Source organism: Oncorhynchus mykiss, chromosome Y (genome assembly GCF_013265735.2).
Source record: "Oncorhynchus mykiss isolate Arlee chromosome Y, USDA_OmykA_1.1, whole genome shotgun sequence".
In the NCBI taxonomy this organism is placed as follows: Eukaryota; Metazoa; Chordata; class Actinopteri; order Salmoniformes; family Salmonidae; genus Oncorhynchus; species Oncorhynchus mykiss.
This window is the reverse complement of record NC_048593.1, coordinates 46,395,117-46,419,872: the sequence shown is the minus strand read 5'-3', so window position 1 is coordinate 46,419,872 and position 24,756 is coordinate 46,395,117. Positions and strand designations below refer to the sequence as shown.

Here is a 24,756-nt window from a genome sequence, read left to right as displayed (position 1 = left end):
TTCATGGTAACATTCATGGTAACATGGTAACACACATGGTAACATTCATGGTAACACACATGGTAACATACATGGTAACACACATGGTAACATACATGGTAACACACATGGTAACACACATGGTAACATGTTAACATGGTAACACACATGGTAACATGGTAACATGGTAACACACATGGTAACACACATGGTAACACACATGGTAACAAGTTAACATGGTAACACACATGGTAACATGTTAACATGGTAACACACATGGTAACACACATGGTAACACACATGGTAACATGTTAACATGGTAACACACATGGTAACATGTTAACATGGTAACACACATGGTAACACACATGGTAACATGTTAACATGGTAACACACATGGTAACACATGGTAACACACATGGTAACACACATGGTAACACACATGGTAACACACATGGTAACATGGTAACTGAAGGTAAAGTATATAGAAATAAGAAAAGAAAATACCAACAGGATGAATTGAAGATATTTTATTTGGGTAATTACATGTTAACAAATTATATAAATTACAATGTATGTTCATTAGTGCTTCTTAGGAATTACTTTGAAAGGGACTGGTGTGACGAGGTATTTACAGAGTTATTAGCTAGTAGTAGTGGTGTGACTAGGTATTTACAGAGTTATTAGCTGGTACTAGTGGTGTGACTAGGTATTTACAGAGTTATTAGCTGGTACTAGTGGTGTGACTAGGTATTTACAGAGTTATTAGCTGGTACTAGTGGTGTGACTAGGTATTTACAGAGTTATTAGCTGGTACTAGTGGTGTGACTAGGTATTTACAGAGGTATTAGCTGGTACTAGTGGAGTGACTAGGTATTTACAGAGTTATTAGCTGGTACTAGTGGTGTGACTAGGTATTTACAGAGTTACTAGCTGGTACTAGTGGTGTGACTAGGTATTTACAGCGTTATTAGCTGGTACTAGTGGTATTTACAGAGTTATTAGCTGGTACTAGTGGTGTGACTAGGTATTTACAGAGTTATTAGCTGGTACTAGTGGTGTGACTAGGTATTTACAGAGTTATTAGCTGGTACTAGTGGTGTGACTAGGTATTTACAGAGTTACTAGCTGGTACTAGTGGTGTGACTAGGTATTTACAGCGTTATTAGCTGGTACTAGTGGTATTTACAGAGTTATTAGCTGGTACTAGTGGTGTGACTAGGTATTTACAGAGTTATTAGCTGGTACTAGTGGTGTGACTAGGTATTTACAGAGTTATTAGCTGGTACTAGTGGTGTGACTAGGTATTTACAGAGTTATTAGCTGGTACTAGTGGTGTGACTAGGTATTTACAGAGTTATTAGCTGGTACTAGTGGTATTTACAGAGTTATTAGCTGGTACTAGTGGTGTGACTAGGTATTTACAGAGTTATTAGCTGGTACTAGTGGTGTGACTAGGTATTTACAGAGTTATTAGCTGGTACTAGTGGTGTGACTAGGTATTTACAGAGTTATTAGCTGGTACTAGTAGTGTGACTAGGTATTTACAGAGTTATTAGCTGGTACTAGTGGTGTGACTAGGTATTTACAGAGGTATTAGCTGGTACTAGTGGAGTGACTAGGTATTTACAGAGTTATTAGCTGGTACTAGTGGTGTGACTAGGTATTTACAGAGTTATTAGCTGGTACTAGTGGTGTGACTAGGTATTTACAGAGTTACTAGCTGGTGCTAGTGGTGTGACTAGGTATTTACAGCGTTATTAGCTGGTACTAGTGGTATTTACAGAGTTATTAGCTGGTACTAGTGGTGTGACTAGGTATTTACAGAGTTATTAGCTGGTACTAGTGGTGTGACTAGGTATTTACAGAGTTATTAGCTGGTACTAGTGGTGTGACTAGGTATTTACAGAGTTATTAGCTGGTACTAGTGGTGTGACTAGGTATTTACAGAGTTATTATCCAGTACTTATTGTACCTTCTTACTTACTTACAGCGTCTACCACCAAGCCATAAGACTGCTGAACAATTCCTCAAAATGACCACCAGGACATTTTGTGACTGTGTATTTACTAATGAAGTATGTAGTACTTTCGTGCTTTGTTACTAGTATGTACATTTAAGCAGTGGTTGGAACCGAAATCATTTTCCAATCGTTTCGTTCTGAACAAAACCATTTTATTTTTTTTCTGTTGAACTGACCTGCAAAATAAAGTTCTGAACCGGTTCAAACCCCAAAAAGTACTGGTTTATATAGTTCCTTTCTGTTCCTTCTCAACCCAGTCACAGTGGGAACAACGTCCTCTATCCACTTCCTGATGAACCTAGTCACAGTGGGAACAACGTCCTCTATCCACTTCCTGATGAACCTAGTCACAGTGGGAACAACGTCCTCTATCCACTTCCTGATGAACCCAGTCACAGTGGGAACAACGTCCTCTATCCACTGCCTGATGAACCCAGTCACAGTGGGAACAACGTCCTCTATCCACTTCCTGATGAACCCAGTCACAGTGGGAACAACGTCCTCTATCCACTTCCTGATGAACCCAGTCACAGTGGGAACAACGTCCTCTATCCACTTCCTGATGAACCCAGTCACAGTGGGAACAACGTCCTCTATCCACTTCCTGATGAACCCAGTCACAGTGGGAACAAAGTCCTCTATCCACTTCCTGATGAACCCAGTCACAGTGGGAACAACGTCCTCTATCCACTTCCTGATGAACCCAGTCACAGTGGGAACAACGTCCTCTATCCACTTCCTGATGAACCCAGTCACAGTGGGAACAACGTCCTCTATCCACTTCCTGATGAACCCAGTCACAGTAGGAATTACGTCCTCTATCCATTTCCTGATGAACCCAGTCACAGTGGGAACAACGTCCTCTATCCATTTCCTGATGAACCCAGTCACAGTGGGAACAACGTCCTCTATCCACTTCCTGATGAACCCAGTCACATTGGGAACAACGTCCTATTTCCACTTCCTGATGAACCCAGTCACCGAGTCAGTGTATACGTCGATATTATTCCCAGAGGTTGAACAGTCCTGAACAGTCCAGACCAACATTGAACAGTCCTTCCTGCTTAAGTTTCTGCATATAGGCGGGGAGGAGCAGTATGAATGTTTCCAGATTTCCAGAAGGGAAGGAGGGGGGAGGTCCTTGTAGCCATCCCAGAAGGAAGAGTAGCAATGGTTAAGAATGCTCTTGCCACGAGTAGCAAAGGAGATGTGTTGATAGAATTTCCAGAGCGTTTTCCTCAGATTTACTTCATTAAAGTCAAAACGTACAATATATTTAGTCTCAAGGTATGTGTATTCCAATTCCAGTGTAGTTCCTTGAGAGCTGTTGTTGTGTCAGCCTGAGGGGGAATGCGGTCGGCATTTGTTGGTGAGATATTCAGATCGGGAGAACAAAAGGGCTTGAGTTCCTGTACGTCAATCACACCATGAGATGTTAATCATGAGACACGTCCCTACATCTCTTTGTTTCCCTGAGAGGTATTTTGTTCCTGTCCGCGTGATGGACGGAGAACCCCGCTGGTTGAATGGACAAGGGGCAATATATCCAGAGAAACCTCACGTTTCCATAAAAGCAGATTGTTAGTCTCTTATGTCTCTTTGGAAGGACATCCTCGCCCTGAGCTCATCTATTTTATTGCCCAAAGGACTGAATGGCAGCTAATAATATACAGTGCAAGACTAAGATCCCACTCATCCTTCTCAGGTAGCAACGTTTTGGACCTGGGATGGACGGGGCTGTCCTCGGGTAGCAATGTTTTGGACCTGGGATGGATGGGGCTGTCCTCGGGTAGCAACGTTTTGGACCTGGGATGGACGGGGCTGTCCTCGGGTAGCAATGTTTTGGACCTGGGATGGATGGGGCTGTCCTCGGGTAGCAACGTTTTGGACCTGGGATGGATGGGGCTGTCCTCGGGTAGCAACGTTTTGAACCTGGGATGGATGGGGCTGTCCTCGGGTAGCAACATTTTGGAGTATCACCTGGGATGGATGGGGCTGTCCTCGGGTAGCAACGTTTTGGACCTGGGACGGATGGGGCTGTCCTCGGGTAGCAACGTTTTGAACCTGGGATGGATGGGGCTGTCCTCGGGTAGCAACGTTTTGGACCTGGGACGGATGGGGCTGTCCTCGGGTAGCAACGTTTTGAACCTGGGATGGATGGGGCTGTCCTCGGGTAGCAACGTTTTGGAGTATCACCTAGGATGGATGAGGCTGTCCTCGGGTAGCAACATTTTGGAGTATCACCTGGGATGGATGGGGCTGTCCTCGGGTAGCAACGTTTTGGACCTGGGACGGATGGGGCTGTCCTCGGGTAGCAACGTTTTGAACCTGGGATGGATGGGGCTGTCCTCGGGTAGCAACGTTTTGGACCTGGATGGATGGGGCTGTCCTCGGGTAGCAATGTTTTGGACCTGGGATGGATGGGGCTGTCCTCGGGTAGCAACGTTTTGGACCTGGGATGGATGGGGCTGTCCTCGGGTAGCAACGTTTTGGACCTGGGATGGATGGGGCTGTCCTCGGGTAGCAACGTTTTGGACCTGGGATGGATGGGGCTGTCCTCGGGTAGAAATGTTTTGGACCTGGGATGGATGGGGCTGTCCTCGGGTAGCAACGTTTTGGACCTGGGACGGATGGGGCTGTCCTCGGGTAGCAACGTTTTGGAGTATCACCTGGGATGGATGAGGCTGTCCTCGGGTAGCAACGTTTTGGAGTATCACCTGGGATTGATGGGGCTGTCCTCGGTTAGCAACGTTTTGGACCTGGGATGGATGGGGCTGTCCTCGGGTAGCAACGTTTTGGACCTGGGATGGATGGGGCTGTCCTCGGGTAGCAACATTTTGGACCTTGGATGGATGGGGCTGTCCTCGGGTAGCAACGTTTTGGAGTATCACCTGGGATGGATGAGGCTGTCCTCGGGTAGCAACGTTTTGGAGTATCACCTGGGATGGATGGGACTGTCCTCGGGTAGCAACGTTTTGGACCTGGGATGGATGGGGCTGTCCTTGGGTAGAAATGTTTTGGACCTGGGATGGATGGGGCTGTCCTCGGGTAGCAACGTTTTGGACCTGGGATGGATGGGGCTGTCCTCGGGTAGCAACGTTTTGGACCTGGGATGGATGGGGCTGTCCTCGGGTAGCAATGTTTTGGACCTGGGATGGATGGGGCTGTCCTCGGGTAGCAACGTTTTGGACCTGGGACGGATGGGGCTGTCCTCGGGTAGCAACGTTTTGAACCTGGGATGGATGGGGCTGTCCTCGGGTAGCAACGTTTTGGACCTGGATGGATGGGGCTGTCCTCGGGTAGCAATGTTTTGGGCTGTCCTCGGGTAGCAACGTTTTGGACCTGGGACGGATGGGGCTGTCCTCGGGTAGCAACGTTTTGGAGTATCACCTGGGATGGATGGGGCTGTCCTCGGGTAGCAACGTTTTGGACCTGGGATGGATGGGGCTGTCCTCGGGTAGCAACGTTTTGGACCTGGGATGGATGGGGCTGTCCTCGGGTAGCAACGTTTTGGACCTGGGATGGATGGGGCTGTCCTCGGGTAGCAACGTTTTGGACCTGGGATGGATGGGGCTGTCCTCGGGTAGCAACGTTTTGGACCTGGGATGGATGGGGCTGTCCTCGGGTAGTCCAAACAAAGGATCCAGGCCCAGGAGGTCAAATTTCTGGTGAGTAACTGCCGATCTAATTTCCCCAATCTAATTTGTGTGTGTGTGTATGTGTGGACTATCTTGTACCTGCTTGCCGTGGTCCCCCAGTGCTCCAGGCCTACAGACCAGTAGTGGTCCGGAGAGGCCAGCGTTGGTGTCCTCTACAGGGGATGAGCCAGAGTAGTACAGGTAGGACAAACAGGGAGGGTCAGAGAGGGAGGGACCATCCAACACCTGCCAGGTATAGGTGAACCTGGAGCCTGGAGATACAGCTGAGCCTGGCTTCTCTACACCTGGGAAAACATTAGATAACACAGCCAGTCAGAAGAACAAGTTATCATAACTGATGTACGCCTTGCACCAGTGAGCGTGTGTGTCTCGCACCGTCTTGGTAACTGGTTCCCTGGTATTGTTTGTCGAAGTGGAGGCCGTGAGGCTGGATACTGTAGTTCCTGTCTGCCTTGTTCAGAAATACCACCTGTAGGATGTCCCCTACCTCAGCCCTCAGCACCGGGCCTAAAGAGAGAGAGAGGGATGAGAGAGAGAAAGACAGAGAGATCATGTGTGCCATTTAGCAGACACTTTTATCAAAAGCAGTTAACAGTCGTGCGTGCATACATTTTAAGTATGGGTGGTCTCGGGAATCAAACCCACTACCCTGGTTTTATAAGCTCCATGCTCAACCAACTGAGCTACAAAGGGCCCCAATGAGATGAGAGAGCGGCACAGAGAAACAGAGAGAGGGAGAGTGACAGCACTCTTACCCAGTATTCCCAGGTGTTGTGTTTCAGGGGTGAGAGGTTGTCTGGTAGTGAAGGTGTCGTCTGTGTAGCCCCGATACACCACCTTCATATAGCGGCCGCCTATCCTGCCATCACCACTACCGAAGAACACCTCAGAGGGACTGTGAGGAGGAGGGGGAGGAGGGGGAGGAGGAGGAGGAGGAGGGGGAGGAGGAGGAGGAGGAGGAGGAGGGGGAGGAGGGGGAGGGGGAGGAGGGGGAGGAGGAGGAGGGGGAGGAGGGGGAGGAGGAGGAGGGGGAGGAGTAGGAGGAGGAGGAGGGGGAGGAGGAGGAGGAGGGGGAGGAGGAGGAGGAGGAGGGGGAGGAGGAGGAGGAGGAAGAAGAGGAGGAGGAAGAAGAGGGATGAGACAGAGAGGAGAGGGGGATGACAGAGTGATTTCTCCAGCTTTGCTAATTCATGATGATGTAATTTCTCGGTAGAGTTATACTGAGTAGAATAAACAGTAGAGCTGGAGACTGGACCTGTTCAGAGTGGAATAAACAGCAGAGCTGGAGACCAGACCTGTTCAGAGTGGTGGAGTGCTGAGTATACACACACACACACACACACACACACACACACACACACACACACACACACACACACACACACACACACACACACACACACACACACACACACACACACACACACACACCAGTGGAGGCAGCTGAGGAGAGGACGGCTCATTATAATGGCTGGAACGGAGACAACGGATGGCTTCCATGTGGTTGATACCATTGCATTGACTCCATTCCAGCCATCACTAACAACCATCCTCCCCTCAGCAGCCTCCACTGACAGGCACGTACACTGTACAGAGGTTGGTGTGTGTGTTACCTGTCGGACAGTGTGAGGGAGAGGTTGTTGTGTGTGTGTGTTACCTTTCGGGCAGTGTGAGGGACAGGTTGGTGTGTGTGTGTGTGTTACCTGTCGGACAGTGTGAGGGAGAGATTGGTGTGTGTGTGTGTTACCTGTCGGGCAGTGTCAGGGAGAGGTTGGTGTGTGTGTGTTACCTGTCAGACAGTGTGAGGGAAAGGTTGGTGTGTGTGTGTGTTACCTGTCGGGCAGTGTGAGGGAGAGGTTGGTGTGTGTGTGTGTTACCTGTCAGACAGGGTGAGGGAAAGGTTGGTGTGTGTGTGTGTTACCTGTCGGGCAGTGTGAGGGAGAGGTTGGTGTGTGTGTGTGTGTTACCTGTCAGACAGTGTGAGGGAAAGGTTGGTGTGTGTTACCTGTCAGGCAGTGTGAGGGAGAGGTTGGTGTGTGTGTGTGTGTTACCTGTCGGGCAGTGTGAGGGAGAGGTTGGTGTGTGTGTGTGTTACCTGTCAGACAGTGTGAGGGAGAGGTTGGTGTGTGTGTTACCTGCTGGGCAGTGTAAGGGAGAGGTTGGTGTGTGTGTTACCTGTCGGGCAGTGTGAGGGAGAGGTTGGTGTGTGTATCCATCCCGGTAGGAGCATAATCCCAGGTAACGGTCTCTGCTGCCAGGTAGTACTTCCTGACTGGGCCAGCAGGGGGGGGTGCTGAGGGGCTGACATCATCATCACAGGATACCACCTCATACAGAGCCTGCATACCGGCTGATACACACACACACACAAACACACACACACACACACACACAAACACACACACACACACAGGACAGAGTGAGAGCAGGCCAGAGTTATACAGGCTGTAATTAAGAACCACATAGTGAACTGAATTACCCTTGAAGGAAAGCTTACTGGTTGGAACTACTGTCATTTCTAACGAGGTCTAGTGTGGCCAGATACTGGTTGGAACCTACTGTCATATCTAACGAGGTCTAGTGTGGCCAGATACTGGTTGGAACCTACTGTCATATCTAACGAGGTCTAGTGTGGCCAGATACTGGTTGGAACCTACTGTCATATCTAACGAGGTCTAGTGTGGCCAGATACTGGTTGGAACCTACTGTCATATCTAACGAGGTCTAGTGTGGCCAGATACTGGTTGGAACCTACTGTCATATCTAACGAGGTCTAGTGTGGCCAGATACTGGTTGGAACCTACTGTCATCTCTAACGAGGTCTAGTGTGGCCAGATAATGGTTGGAACCTACTGTCATATCTAACGAGGTCTAGTGTGGCCAGATACTGGTTGGAACCTACTGTCATATCTAACGAGGTCTAGTGTGGCCAGATACTGGTTGGAACCTACTGTCATATCTAACGAGGTCTAGTGTGGCCAGATACTGGTTGGAACCTACTGTCATATCTAACGAGGTCTAGTGTGGCCAGATACTGGTTGGAACCTACTGTCATATCTAACGAGGTCTAGTGTGGCCAGATACTGGTTGGAACCTACTGTCATATCTAACGAGGTCTAGTGTGGCCAGATACTGGTTGGAACCTACTGTCATATCTAACGAGGTCTAGTGTGGCCAGATACTGGTTGGAACCTACTGTCATATCTAACGAGGTCTAGTGTGGCCAGATACTGGTTGGAACCTACTGTCATATCTAACGAGGTCTAGTGTGGCCAGATACTGGTTGGAACCTACTGTCATATCTAACGAGGTCTAGTGTGGCCAGATACTGGTTGGAACCTACTGTCATATCTAACGAGGTCTAGTGTGGCCAGATACTGGTTGGAACCTACTGTCATCTCTAACGAGGTCTAGTGTGGCCAGATAATGGTTGGAACCTACTGTCATATCTAACGAGGTCTAGTGTGGCCAGATACTGGTTGGAACCTACTGTCATATCTAACGAGGTCTAGTGTGGCCAGATACTGGTTGGAACCTACTGTCATATCTAACGAGGTCTAGTGTGGCCAGATACTGGTTGGAACTACTGTCATATCTAACGAGGTCTAGTGTGGCCAGATACTGGTTGGAACTACTGTCATATCTAACGAGGTCTAGTGTGGCCAGATACTGGTTGGAACCTACTGTCATATCTAACGAGGTCTAGTGTGGCCAGATACTGGTTGGAACCTACTGTCATATCTAACGAGGTCTAGTGTGGCCAGATACTGGTTGGAACCTACTGTCATATCTAACGAGGTCTAGTGTGGCCAGATACTGGTTGGAACCTACAGTCATATCTAACGAGGTCTAGTGTGGCCAGATACTGGTTGGAACTACTGTCATATCTAACGAGGTCTAGTGTGGCCAGATACTGGTTGGAACTACTGTCATATCTAACGAGGTCTAGTGTGGCCAGATACTGGTTGGAACTACTGTCATATCTAACAAGGTCTAGTGTGGCCAGATACTGGTTGGAACCTACTGTCATATCTAACGAGGTCTAGTGTGGCCAGATACTGGTTGGAACCTACTGTCATATCTAACGAGGTCTAGTGTGGCCAGATACTGGTTGGAACCTACTGTCATATCTAACGAGGTCTAGTGTGGCCAGATACTGGTTGGAACCTACTGTCATATCTAACGAGGTCTAGTGTGGCCAGATACTGGTTGGAACTACTGTCATATCTAACGAGGTCTAGTGTGGCCAGATACTGGTTGGAACTACTGTCATATCTAACGAGGTCTAGTGTGGCCAGATACTGGTTGGAACTACTGTCATATCTAACGAGGTCTAGTGTGGCCAGATACTGGTTGGAACCTACTGTCATATCTAACGAGGTCTAGTGTGGCCAGATACTGGTTGGAACCTACTGTCATATCTAACGAGGTCTAGTGTGGCCAGATACTGGTTGGAACTACTGTCATATCTAACGAGGTCTAGTGTGGCCAGATACTGGTTGGAACTACTGTCATATCTAACGAGGTCTAGTGTGGCCAGATACTGGTTGGAACTACTGTCATATCTAACGAGGTCTAGTGTGGCCAGATACTGGTTGGAACTACTGTCATATCTAACGAGGTCTAGTGTGGCCAGATACTGGTTGGAACTACTGTCATATCTAACGAGGTCTAGTGTGGCCAGATACTGGTTGGAACTACTGTCATTTCTAACTAGGTCTAGTGTGGCCAGATACTGGTTGGAACTACTGTCATATCTAACGAGGTCTAGTGTGGCCAGATACTGGTTGGAACTACTGTCATATCTAACGAGGTCTAGTGTGGCCAGATACTGGTTGGAACTACTGTCATATCTAACGAGGTCTAGTGTGGCCAGATACTGGTTGGAACTACTGTCATATCTAACGAGGTCTAGTGTGGCCAGATACTGGTTGGAACCTACTGTCATATCTAACGAGGTCTAGTGTGGCCAGATACTGGTTGGAACCTACTGTCATATCTAACGAGGTCTAGTGTGGCCAGATACTGGTTGGAACCTACTGTCATATCTAACGAGGTCTAGTGTGGCCAGATACTGGTTGGAACCTACTGTCATATCTAACGAGGTCTAGTGTGGCCAAATACTGGTTGGAACCTACTGTCATATCTAACGAGGTCTAGTGTGGCCAGATACTGGTTGGAACTACTGTCATATCTAACGAGGTCTAGTGTGGCCAGATACTGGTTGGAACCTACTGTCATATCTAACTAGGTCTAGTGTGGCCAGATACTGGTTGGAACTACTGTCATATCTAACTAGGTCTAGTGTGGCCAGATACTGGTTGGAACTACTGTCATTTCTAACTAGGTCTAGTGTGGCCAGATACTGGTTGGAACTACTGTCATATCTAACGAGGTCTAGTGTGGCCAGATACTGGTTGGAACTACTGTCATATCTAACTAGGTCTAGTGTGGCCAGATACTGGTTGTGCAGGTTTTTTGCTCCATTCCTGCTTTAACACACCTTATTCAGCTACGCTAGTCAGAAATCTGGCCCAACGAGTCCATGTCTACCTCTGAGGTTGTCAGGCAGATCAGATTACAATCAACAATACTTGCTTAGTGGTCAATGATAGGTTAGTGGTTGGTATGTTTGGGGTCAGATGACTTACCCTGTAGATGGTCGTTGACCTGACAGCTCAGCAGCCATTTCCCAGTCGCCAAGGGAACCATCGCCGCGGTGACGAAGGTTGCCGGGAACAGGCTGAGTGTGTCGGCACGGTGACCGCGGTCCAATAGGGTGTTGCCCTGGAAGTATGCGGAGTGTATGTCCACCTCGTTGCCCATCCCAAACAGGTGCCATGCCACCTTGCGCCCCTGGCACAGCTCCATGTCAAGCAGGTTGCCATACATATACCCATTTATGGCTGAGGAGAGGAAGAGGAGAGGATGAGGAGAGGAGGATGAGGAGAGGAGGAGAGGATGAGGAGGATGAGGAGAGGAGGAAGAGATTAGAGGAGGAGAGGATGAGGAGAGGATGATGAGGAGAGGAGAGGAGAAAATGAGAGGAGAGGAGAATGAGGAGAGGAGGAGAGGATGAGGAGAGGATGATGAGGAGAGGGGGAGAGGAGGATGAGGAGAGGAGGAAGAGATTAGAGGAGGAGAGGAGGATGAGGAGGATGAGGAGAGGAGGAGAGGATGAGGAGAGGAGGATGAGGAGAGGAGGAAGAGATTAGAGGAGGAGAGGAGGATGAGGAGAGGAGGATGAGGAGAGTAGGATGAGAAGAGGATGAGGAGAGGAGGATGAGGAGAGGAGGATAATGAGAGGAGGCGAGGATGATGAGGATAGGATGAGGAGAGGAGGATGCGAGGATGAGAAGGAGAGGTTGAGGAGAGGATGAGGAGAGGAGGACGAGAGGAGAAGATGAAGAGAGGATGAGGAGAGGATGAGGAGAATATGAGGATGAGGAGAGGGGAGGATGAGGATAGGAGGAGAGGAGAGGATGTGGAGAGGAGGACGAGAGGAGAAGATGAAGAGAGGATGAGGAGAGGATGAGGAGAGGATGAGGAGAAGATGAGGAGAAGATGAGGAGAGGGGAGGATGAGGATAGGAGGAGAGGAGAGGATGTGGAGAGGAGGACGAGAGGAGAAGATGAAGAGAGGATGAGGAGAGGATGAGGAGAGGATGAGGAGAAGATGAGGAGGAGGAGGAGGAGGAGGAGGGGGAGGAGGAGGAGGAGGAGGAGGAGGAGGAGGAGGAGGAGAGGATGAGGAGGGGGGAGGATGAGGATAGGAGGAGAGGAGGAGGAGAGGAAGAGGATGAGGAGAAGATTAGGATGAGGAGATGATGAGGAGAGGAGGAGAAGAGGAAGAGGATGAGGAGAAGATGAGGAGAGGGGAGCAGAGAAGAGATACAGATAGATTTGAGTCCCCCCCTGCCCAGGATACAACAGGTGTAAAACAATACAGTGACATTCTTACCTTGAGACCTCTTTCCCCCCAATGTACAAATAAAAAACACCACAGAACTATGATGAGAGTTAAAGTATATACAGGTCAGTACCTTATTCAATGTACTGGAGCGGTTGTATATATATACATATACCTTATTCAATGTCCAGGGTACTGGAGTGGCTGCACAGTGGCAAGAAAAAGTATGTGAATCCTGTGGAATTACCTGGATTTACCTGGATGAATTACCTGGATTTCTGCATCAATTGGCCATCAAATTAGATCTGATCTTCATCTATGTCACAATAGACAAACACAGTCTGCTTAAACTAATAACACAGAAATGACTGTATTTTTCATAATACATCATTTAAACATTCAGAGTGTAGTTTGGAAAAAGTATGTGAACCCCTAGGCTAATGACTTCTCCAAAAGCTAATTGGTGTCAGGAATCAGCTGACCTGGAGTCCAATCAATGAGACGAGATTGGAGATGTTGGTTAGAGCTGCCTTGCCCTATAAAAAACACTCACAAAATGTGAGTTTGCTATTCACAAGAAGCAAGTGAACCTTCGAACAAATAAGATCTCATAAGACCTAAGATTAAGAGTTGTTGACTTGCATAAAGCTGGAAAGGGTTACAAACTATCTCTAAAAGCCTCGATGTTCATCAGTCCATGGTAAGAGAAATTGTCTATAAATGGAGAAAGTTCAGCACTGTTGCTCCTTTCCCTAGGAGTGGCCGACCTGCAAAGATGACTGCAAGAGCACAGTGCAGAATGCTCAATGAGGTTAAGAAGAATCCTAGAGTGTCAGCTAAAGACCTACAGGAGTCTTTGGAACATGCTAACATCATTGAAAGATGATGAAGATGGCAGCATCGCGACTAGATCTTAGAATGAGGCTCCTTAAAGCTAGGCGTCCCGCTAGCGTGAAACTTCCGGTGAAACTGGAGGGCGCGCAATTCAAATAAATAATCATAAACATTATGGTACATATAAGTGTCTTATATCGGCTGAAAGCTTACATTCTTGTTAATCTAACTGCACTGTCTGATTTACAGTAGCTATTAGGGCGAAAAACATGCCATGCGATTGTTTGAAGATGGCGCCCCACAAATATTTTTCCACCGGCACAGGTTTCATACATTCACTTATAAGTAGAAAAGTAGAGGTCGACCAATTAATCGGAATGGCCGAAGGTTGTGCAATGTAACAGGAATATTTAGACTTATGGCCGCCACCCGTTAAGATAAAATACGGAACGGTTCCGTATTTCACTGAAATAATAAACGTTTTGTTTTCGAGATGATAGTTTCTGGATTCTACCATATTAATGACCTAAGGCTCGTATTTCTGTGTGTTTTTATGTTAAAATTAAGTCTATGATTTCATAGAGCAGTCTGACTGAGCGACGGTAGGCACCAGCAGGCTCGTAAGCATTCTTTCAAACAGCACTTTTGTGCGTTTTGCCAGCAGTTGTTTATGACTTCAAGCCTATCAACTCCCGAGATTAGGCTGGTGTAACCGATGTGAAATGGCTAGCTAGTTAGCGGTGTGCGCGCTAATAGCGTTTCAAACGTCAATCATTCTGAGACTTGGAGTAGTTGTTCCCCTTGCTCTGCATGGGTAACGCTGCTTCGAGGGTGGCTGTTCGATGTGTTCCTGGTTCGAGCCCAGGTAGCGGTGAGGAGAGGGATGGAAGCTATACAGTTACACTGGCAATACTAAAGTGCCTATAAGAACATCCAATAGTCAAAGGTATATGGAATACAAATGGTAGAGAGGGAAATAGTCCTATAATAACTATAACCTAAAACTTCTTACCTGGGAATATTGAAGACTCATGTTAAAAGGAACCACCAGCTTTCATATGTTCTCATGTTCTGAGCAAGGAACTGAAACGTTAACTTTCTTACATGGCACATATTGCACTTTTACTTTCTTCTCCAACACTTTGTTTTTGCATTATTTAAACCAAATTGAACATGTTTCATTATTTATTTGAGGTTAAATTGATTTTATTGATGTATTATATTAAGTTAAAATAAGTGTTCATTCAGTATTGTTGTAATTGTCATTATTACAAATAAATGTTTTAAAAAATCGGCCGATTAATCGGCATCTGCTTTTTTTGGTCCTTTTTTTTTCAGCGTTGAAAAATCGGTCGACCTAAAGATGAAATATTGACTTACTTTTTGAAGATTTTCCTCTGATTTGTCATCCAAAGGGTCCCAGCTATAACACGCAGTGTCATTTTGTTAGATAAAATCCTTCTTTATATCCCAAAAAGTCTGTTTAGTTGGCGCCATCGATTTGAGTAATCCACTCGTTCAACATGAAGAGAAAGGAATCTAAAAATCTACCCCTAAACTTTGTTTCAACAAGTCAAAATACGTTTCTATTTACTCCTCAGAAACCCTTCATGGCGCACGCAAACACGGATTTCCAAGACTGTGTCCTTCTACTAAAACTGTTATCTGTTACTCGTTTTTGAAGTTACAAGTCTGAAACCTTGAACATAGACTGCTGACACCCTGTGGAAACCATAGGAATTGCATCCAGGGAGCTAATTATTAATATGACCTTTCGGTTGCATTTCTAAGAGGATGGTCTCTCAAAAAAAAAATCCAGTTGGTTTTACTTTGGATTTTCTCCTACCATATCTATGGTGTTATATTATCCTACATTATTTTAAAATGTGTACAAACTTCAAAGTGTTTCCTTTCCAATGGTACCAATTATATGCATATCCTGGCTTCAGGGCCTGAGCTACAGGCAGTATACTTTGGGTACGTCATTTAGGCGGAAATTGAGAAAAAAGGGGCTTAGGGCCTTCCTCTGATATCGCCTGGTATAGAGCTCCTGGATGGCAGGAAGCTTGGCCCCAGTGATGTACTGGGCCGTACGCACTACCCTCTGTAGTGCCTTGCAGTTGGAGGCCGAGCAGTTGCCATACCAGGCAGTGATGCAACTGCTCTCGATGGTGCAGTTGTAGAACCTTTTGAGGATCTGAGGACCCATGGCAAATCTTTTCAGTCTCCTGAGGGGGAATATATTTAGTTGTGCTCTCTTCACAACTGTCATGGTGTGCTTGGACCATGTTAGGTTGTTGGTGATGTGGGCACCAAGAAACTTGAAGCTCTCAACCTGCTCCACTACAGCTCCGTTGATGAGAATGGGGGCGTGTTCGGTCCTCTTTTTCCTGAAGTCCACAATCATCTCCTTTGTCTTGATCACGTTGAAGGAGAGATTGTTGTCCTGGAACCACACGGCCAGGTCTCTGACCTCCTCCCTATCTGTCCGCCAATTGAAGCTCAACAGAAGTTGGGTGATGCAACAGGACAACGACCCAAAACACAGAAGTAAATCAACAACAGAATGGCTTCAACAGAAGAAAATACGCCTTCTGGAGTGGCCCTGTCAGAGTCCTGACCTCAACCCGATTGAGATGCTGTGGCATGACCTCGAGAGTGGTTCACACCAGACATCCCAAGAATATTGCTGAACTGAAACAGTTTTTTAAAGAGGAATGGTCCAAAATTCCTCCTGACCGTTGTGCAGGTCTGATCCACAACTACAGAAAACGTTTGGTTGAAGTTATTGCTGTCAAAGGAGGGGTCAACCAATTAGTGAAGGTGTTCACATCCTTTTCCCACAATGCACTGTGAATGTTTACACGGTGTGTTCAATAAAATACATGAAAACTGTATAATTGTGTGTGTGTTATTAGATTAAGAAGACTGTGTTTGTCTATTGTTGTGTCTTAGATGAAGATTAGATCAAATTTTATGACCAATTTATACAGAAATCCAGGCAATTCCAAAGGGTTCACATACTGGTGTTGTCCTGAGGTGGAATGTTTACAGTATTCACGATAACAGCTGAAAACTCTCCTGGGAGGCAGAATGGTCGGCAATGGACCATCAGCTATTTCAAGACGGGCGAACAATGGGTCAAGGCTTCTACTGCACTAGAGTCTGCCTCTGTTACTGATAATCCATTTCAGCTGGGCAGGCAGGTTGCCAAACATGTCCCCTTTACAGGCTGCCAGGACAGACGAGACGGGAGGAGACATTCTGTCACAGTATTCAGCCTGCTAGTCAGGGACATTCAGGACATGGGGAGACGAGACGGGAGGGGACATTCTGTCACAGTATTCAGCCTACTAGTCAGGAACATTCAGTTTATAAATGAGATTAGAAGATCTGAGAATGTATCTCCTTGTATTACCAGTCACAAAGTATATCATGTACAAGTCCTGGCAAGAGGACAACAAGAAGATGGAAAGACACAAACAACGGTGTTGCCCATAACTGACACAGTTCCCAGCACTGACAAGGGGGTGTGACAATGTGAACAGACAAAACCCCCAGTCTTGCTGTGTACGTTATGAGTCTGTCATCTAGTAGTGATATCTTCATATCTTTTCCACCATTTCACTTCAACCACTTGATTGTCTTTAATTGAATGTCTTCTTGTTAGAACAGGTTGGCTAATTGTTGGCTTCTCTCACTAATTGCCTGAATCAGACACAGGTGTGTACATGTTTTCTGGAGAAATGCCATTAGGGAATTGGAGCACCTCTACACCCTCAGTAGACTGAACAGATTAAACCTGCGCACACAGAGCTCTCGCTCTGTGTCTCTGTGTGTGTCTCTCTCTCTCTCTGAAAATATTTGTCATGGGCCCTCAGATCTTCAAAAAGTTCTACAGCTGCACCATCGAGAGCATCCTGACAGGCTGCATCACCGCTTGGTTCGGCAATCACAAGGCACTACGGAGGGTGATGTGTACAGCCCAGTACATCCAGGTTCTCTATACCAGGCGGTGTCCGAGGAAGAACCCCCCAAAAATTGTAGACGGTTCACTCTGCTACCACATGGCAAGCAGTACCAGTGCACCAAGTCTGGAACCAACAGGACACTGAACAGATTCTACCCACAAGCCATGAGAATGCTGAACAAGAATGCTGAACAAGACAGCTGAACAAGACTGCTGAACAAGACAGCTGAACAAGACTGCGGAACAAGACAGCTGAACAAGACTGCTGAACAAGACAGCTGAACAAGACAGCTGAACAAGACTGCGGAACAAGACAGCTGAACAAGACTGCTGAACAAGACAGCTGAACAAGACTGCGGAACAAGACAGCTGAACAAGACTGCTGAACAAGACAGCTGAACAAGACTGCGGAACAAGACAGCTGAACAAGACTGCTGAACAAGACTGCTGAACAAGACAGCTGAACAAGACTGCGGAACAAGACAGCTGAACAAGACTGCTGAACAAGACAGCTGAACAAGACAGCTGAACAAGACTGCCGAACAAGACTGCTGAACAAGACTGCTGAACAAGACTGCTGAACAAGACTGCTGAACAAGACAGCTGAACAAGGCTGCTAAACAAGGCTGCTAAACAAGGCTGCTAAACAAGACTGTTACTGTCTATTATCTATCCTGTTGTCTAGTCTTTACCTCTACCTACATGTACACATTACCTCAACTACCAACACTGCTGTTACTGTCTATCATCTACATCCACCTGTATGTACAGTGCATTCGGAAAGTATTCAGACCCCTTGACTCTTTCTACATTTGGTTGCGTTACAGCCTTAATCTAAATGAGATGAATTTAAATTCTCCTCAAACTACACACAATACCCCATAACGACAAAGCAAAAACAGGATTTTAGACATTTCTACAAATGTATTCAAAATAAACACTGAAACAATATCACATTTACTATTCAGATCCTTTACTTTATTGAAACATCAACGATTACAGCTGTCCTCAACCGCAGGGCTCTCCAGAGGGTGGTGCGGTCTGCCCAACGCATCCCCGGGGGCAAACTACCCACCCTCCAGGACAACTACAGCACCCGATGTCATAGGAAGGACAAAAAGATCATCAAGGACCTCAACCACCCGAGCCACTGCCTGTTCACCCCGCTATCATCCAGAAGGCGAGGTCAGTACAGGTGCATCAAAGCTGGGACCGAGAGACTGAAAAACACCTTCTATCTGATAGCCATCAGACTGCTAAACAGCAATCACTAACTCAGATAGGCTGCTGCCTACATTGAGACCCAATTACTGGTCACTTTAATAAATGGGTCACTAGCCACTTCATACAATGCCACTTTAATAATGTTTACATATCTTACATTACTCATCTCATATGTATATACTGAATTTATACCATCTACTGCACCTTGCCTATGCCGCTCTGCCATCGCTCATCCATATATTTATATGTACATATTCTCATTCATCCCTTTAGATTTGTGTGTATTAGGTAGTTGTTGGGGAATTGTTAGATTACTTGTGAGATATTGCTGTTCTGTTGGAACTTGAAGCACAAGCATTTCGCTACACTGGCATTAACATCTGCTAACCATGTGTATGTGACCAATAAAATTTTATTTGAGTCTTTTTGGGTATGACGCTACAAGCTTGGCACACCTGTATATGGCGAGTGTCTCCCATTCTTCTGGAAGGTTCTCCCATCTCCACAGAGGAAGTCTGGAGTTGTCAGAGTGACCATTGGGTTCTTGGTCACCTCCCTTACCAAGGCCCTTCTCCCCCAATTGCTCAGTTTGGCTTGACGGCCAGCTCTTGGAAGAGTCTTGGTGGTTCCAAACTTCTTTCATTTAAGAATGATGGAGGCCACTGTGTTCTTGGGGACCTTCAATGCTGCAGAAATGTTTTGGTACCCTTCCCCAGATCTGTGCCTCGACACAATCCTGTCTCGGAGCTCTTCGGCCAATCCCTTCAACCTCATGGCTTGGTTTTTGCTCTGACATGCACTGTCAACTGTGGGACCTTATATAGACAGGTGTGTGCCTTTCCAAATCATGTCCAATTAATGTATTTACCACAAGTGGACTCCAATCAAGTTGTAGAAACATCTCAATGATGATCAATGGAAACAGGATGGACCTGAGCTCAATTTCGAGTCTCATAGAAAAGGGGCTGAATACTAATGTAAACAAGGTATTTTATGTTTTTTATTTTTAATATATTTGCAAACATCTAGAAACCTGATTTCTCTTTGTCATTACGGGGTATTGTGTTTATATTGAATTTAAAAATAAAATACAAATTAGAGTAAGGCTGTAACTTAACAAAATGTGGAAAAAGTGAAGGGGTCTGAATACTTTCAAAATGCAGTGTGTACATATGACCTCAATGTACTACTCAATTACCTTGTACCCCGCCACATCGACTGAGAAAACCAAACATTGTGTACGAAGCATGTGACAAATAACATTAGATTACAATTAGATTTGAGAGGTGAGCCTATTTGTTGTATTTGAGGTCACAAACTTTAACCCTTGTCTTAACCCTTGTCCACAACCCTTGTTATAACCCTTGTTTTCAATTTTCTAACCTGTTCATGTATATATCTATTTATTCAAAATACATATCTTATTTTGAGAATAAACTGTTCTTCACTTTTAGTAAAAACCTTTTTATGTGAAGGGCATCGGCCAGCCTTTTCACATGTGGGGAGGGAGTATAGGAAGACATGGGGGAGAAATGGGGGATCCTGGGTAGGTAGAGGAAAGGACTTGTGGGAGAGATGGGGGAGGAGGGGTGAAATGGGGGATCCTGGGTAGGAAGAGGAAAGGACTTGTGGGATAGATGGGGGAGGAGAGCGAGAAAGAAATGGAGGTGTTTTTAGGGTTTGTTCTAGCAGGCAAGACTTGATTACCCACCATGCATCATGTTGGACTCCTGGAAGTCTGGGTCATCAGGGTCGACGGAGGCGGGGTCAGAACAGAAGGTCTGGATGTTGTGTTCCTGGTACCAGCTCATAGACTCATCCACCACGTTGAACATCAGAACAACGTCTCTGTCTACATCTACACGACCCTCTCCTGTCAGGATACCTGGTTAACACAGCACCAGATTTACATCTATACGACCCTCCCAACAACCTCTCTGTCTACATCTACACGACCCTCCCAACAACCTCTCTGTCTACATCTACACGACCCTCCTAACAACCTCTCTGTCTACATCTACACGACCCTCCTAACAACCTCTCTGTCTACATCTACACGACCCTCTCCTGTCAGGATACCTGGTTAACACAGCACCAGATTTACATCTATACATTAAACATCAGAACAACGTCTTCATGTCAATACAGATTAAGGTATGATGGGCAACACTTTACATTAATGTGTATTAATTTACGTAGGCTTTATAAAGGGTTCATAGGTAGTTCACAGGTTAACACACACACACACACACACACACACACACACACACACACACACACACACACACACACACACACACACCATCCCACAGACCCTTCTCTCAGGTGAGTATTGGGGGTTATAATGAGTGTTGAAGGTAGGGGAACACACAAACCCTTCTCTCAGGTGAGTATTGGGGGTTATAATGAGTGTTGAAGGTAGGGGAACACACAAACCTTTCTTGCAGGTGAGCAGAGCTCCTATGAGTCCAGAAGTGATATCTCTAGGAGCCTCTACATGTGAGTGGTATACCCAGGTCAGACAGGCTGCGTCTCCCTCTGTAGGGGAGAACTCAGGACGCACCTCCCAGCGGTAGGTATAGCTGGCCCCGGGGCCAACACTGTCATCCTGCTTCAGTCTGTCTGATGTACCGTCTGGATACAGCGCCCCTGGTGGAGAGATGGAGTATTGTATTATTATATAGCCAGTGGTAGGTATAGCTGGCTCCTGGATACAGCGCCCCTAGTGGAGAGATGGAGTATTGTATTATTATATAGCCAGTGGTAGGTATAGCTGGCTCCTGGATACAGCGCCCCTAGTGGAGAGATGGAGTATTGTATTATTATATAGCCAGTGGTAGGTATAGCTGGCTCCTGGATACAGCGCCCCTAGTGGAGAGATGGAGTATTGTATTATTATATAGCCAGTGGTAGGTATAGCTGGCTCCTGGATACAGCGCCCCTAGTGGAGAGATGGAGTATTGTATTATTATATAGCCAGTGGTAGGTATAGCTGGCTCCTGGATACAACGCCCCTAGTGGAGAGATGGAGAAACACATATCTACAGTTTAGTTAGAGAACTGGTGCTAACTTTCTCTGACTATTTGTAATGTTGTAATACTTGTACACCTGACTAGTATAATAGTGTTTGTCTGAAGTATGAACAGAGCTGTTGTGTGTTTGTCTGCAAGTTTCATATAATCTTATCTCCAATTAACGGTTATGACCTGATGACATCCGTCCCTGCCTGGCTTATCTCCATTCAAACTCCAACCGCCACGTGTGTGTGTGTGTGTGTGTGTGTGTGTGTGTGTGTGTGTGTGTGTGTGTGTGTGTGTGTGTGTGTGTGTGTGTGTGTGTGTGTGTGTGTGTGTGTGCCCTATAAACACAGATGGAGAAGCAGTAACCTTTGGGTCTGTAGTCACCTGACACAGTGAAGTCACAGTCATGTTATCAATTCTTGTTCCTACATACTGTACTGGAAATAACCACACACACACAGAGAGAGAGAGAGAGAGAGAGAGAGAGAGAGAGAGAGAGAGAGAGAGAGAGACCCAACCAAATCATAAAAAAACTCAAACTTGACACATTGGAAAGAATTAACAAAACAACAGAGAAAACTAGAATGCTATTGGCCCTAAAAGAAGAGTACACAGCGGCAGAATACTTGACCACTGTGACTGACCCAAATTGAAGGAAATTTTGACTATTCATAATATGACATTTGTAATGTCTTTATTCTTTTGGAACTTCTGTGAGTGTCATGTTTACTGTTCATTTTTATTCTTTATTTAACTTTTTTATATTACCTACTTCACTTGCTTTGGCAATTTTAACATATGTTTCCCATGCCAATAAAGTCCATTGAATTGAATTGAAAGAGAGAGACAGAGAGAGAGAGAGAAACAGAGAGTGGCAGAATACCTGACCACTGTAACTGACCCAAACTTAAGGAAAGCTTTGACTATGTACAGACTCATTAAGCATAGCCTTGCTATTGAGAAAGGTCGCCGTAGTCAGACCTGTGCACTCTGCCCACAAAATGAGGTGGAAACTGAGCTGCACTTCCTAACCTCCTGTCCAATGTATGAAAATAGAGACACATATTTCCCTCAGATTAAACACAGACCCACAAAGAATTCGAAAACAAACCCAATTTGGATAAACTCCCATATCTACTGGGTGAAATTCCACAGTGTGCCATCACAGCAGCAAGCTTTGTGACCTGTTGCCACAAGAAAAGGCCAACCAGTGAAGAACAAACACCATTTCAAATACAACCCATATTTATGTTTATTTATTTTCCCTTTTGTACTTTGACTATTTGCACATCATTACAACACTGTATATAGACATAATACGTGAGTAAGACATTGAAACGTGTTAACCCTCGCAGGGCTGCTGGCCCCTGTGTCCTCGGAGCATGCGCAGACCAGCTGGCTGGTGTGTTTACGGACATATTCAATCAATCCTTATCCCAGTCTGCTGTTCACACATGCTTCAAGAGGGCCACCATTGTCCCTGTTCCAAAGAAAGCGAAGGTAACTGAGCTAAACGACTACCGCCCCGTAGCACTCACTTCCGTCATCATGAAGTGCTTTGAGAGACTAGTCAAGGATCATATCACCTCCACCCTACCTGACACCCTAGACCCACTCCAATTTGCTTACCGCCTCAATAGGTCCACAGATGATGTAATCGCCACCACACTGCCCTGACCCATCTGGACAAGAGGAATACCTACGTAAGAATGCTGTTCATTGACTACAGCTCGGCATTCAACACCATAGTACCCTCCAAACTCGTCATTAAGCTCGAGACCCTGGGTCTCGACCCCGCCATGTGCAACTGGGTCCTGGACTTTCTGACGGGACGCCCCCAGGTTGTGAGGGTAGGTAACAACATCTCAACCCCGCTGATTCTCAAAGCTGGGGACCCTCAAGGGTGCGTTCTGAGCCCTCTCCTGTACTCCCTGTTCACCCACGACTGCGTGGCCATACACGCTCAATCATCAAGATTGCAGACGACACTACAGCGGTAGGCTTGATTACCAACAACGACGAGACGGCCTACAGGGAGGAGGTGAGGGCCCTCGGAGTGTGGTGTCAGGAAAATAACCTCACACTCAACGTCAACAAAACAAAGGAGATGATTGTGGACTTCAGGAAACAGCAGAGGGAGCAGCCCCCTATCCACATCGATGGGACAGTAGTGGAGAGGGTGGAAAGTTTGAATTTCCTCGGCGTACACATCACGGACAAACTGAAATGGTCCACCCACACAGACAGCATCGTGAAGAAGGCGCAGCAGCGCCTCTTCAACCTCAGGAGGCTGAAGAAATGTGGCTTGTCACCAAAAACACTCACAAACTTTTACAGATGCACAATCGAGAGCATCCTGTCGGGCTGTATCACCGCCTGGTACGGCAACTGCTCCGCCCACAACCGTAAGGCTCTCCACTATCATCCAGAAGGCGAGGTCAGTACAGGTGCATCAAAGCGGGGACAGAGAGACTGAACAACAGCTTCTATCTCAAGGCCATCAGACTGTTAAACAGCCATCACTAACTCAGAGAGACTGAACAACAGCTTCTATCTCAAGGTCATCAGACTGTTAACCAGCCATGACTAACATTGAGTGGCTGCTGCCAACACACTGACTCAACTCCAGCCACTTTAATAATAAAAAATTGGATGTAATAAATGTATCACTAGTCACTTTAAACAATGCCACTTTATATAATGTTTACATACCCTCCATTATTAATCTCATATGTATATACTGTACTCTATATCATCTACTGCATCTTGCCTATGCTGTTCGGCCATCGCTCATCCATATATTTATAAGTACATATTCTCATTAATTTCTTTGTTGTTGGGGAATTGTTAGATTACTCGTTAGATATTTCTGCACGGTCAGAACTAGAAGCACAAGCACTTCGCTACACTCGCATTAACATCTGCTAACCATCTGTATGTGACCAATAACATCTGCTAACCATCTGTATGTGACCAATAACATCTGCTAACCATGTGTATGTGACCAATAACATCTGCTAACCATGTGTATGTGACCAATAACATCTGCTAACCATGTGTATGTGACCAATAACATCTGCTAACCATGTGACCAATAACATCTGCTAACCATGTGTATGTGACCAATAACATCTGCT

The 24,756-nt window shown here is 46.1% G+C and overlaps 1 protein-coding gene and 1 long non-coding RNA gene across 2 annotated transcripts in view; one reads left to right on the top strand and one right to left on the bottom strand.

The window, feature by feature from the left end:
• LOC110517634 (ferroxidase HEPHL1) overlaps positions 1-24,756 on the bottom strand; it is a 62,151-nt gene that overhangs the window by 20,004 nt on the left and 17,391 nt on the right. The window contains exons 3-9 of the mRNA XM_036967792.1: positions 21,035-21,247; positions 20,310-20,483; positions 11,313-11,567; positions 7,837-8,011; positions 6,417-6,556; positions 6,037-6,168; positions 5,740-5,945 (exon numbers count right to left, since the gene is read on the bottom strand). Of these exons, the coding sequence (XP_036823687.1) occupies positions 5,740-5,945; positions 6,037-6,168; positions 6,417-6,556; positions 7,837-8,011; positions 11,313-11,567; positions 20,310-20,483; positions 21,035-21,247 (1,295 nt within the window). The remainder of the gene's footprint in view (positions 1-5,739; positions 5,946-6,036; positions 6,169-6,416; positions 6,557-7,836; positions 8,012-11,312; positions 11,568-20,309; positions 20,484-21,034; positions 21,248-24,756) is intronic.
• LOC118945303 lies at positions 1,264-1,880 on the top strand. The gene is made up of 3 exons (XR_005040422.1): positions 1,264-1,324; positions 1,397-1,683; positions 1,797-1,880. It is a non-coding gene; the product is annotated as an uncharacterized LOC118945303 (long non-coding RNA).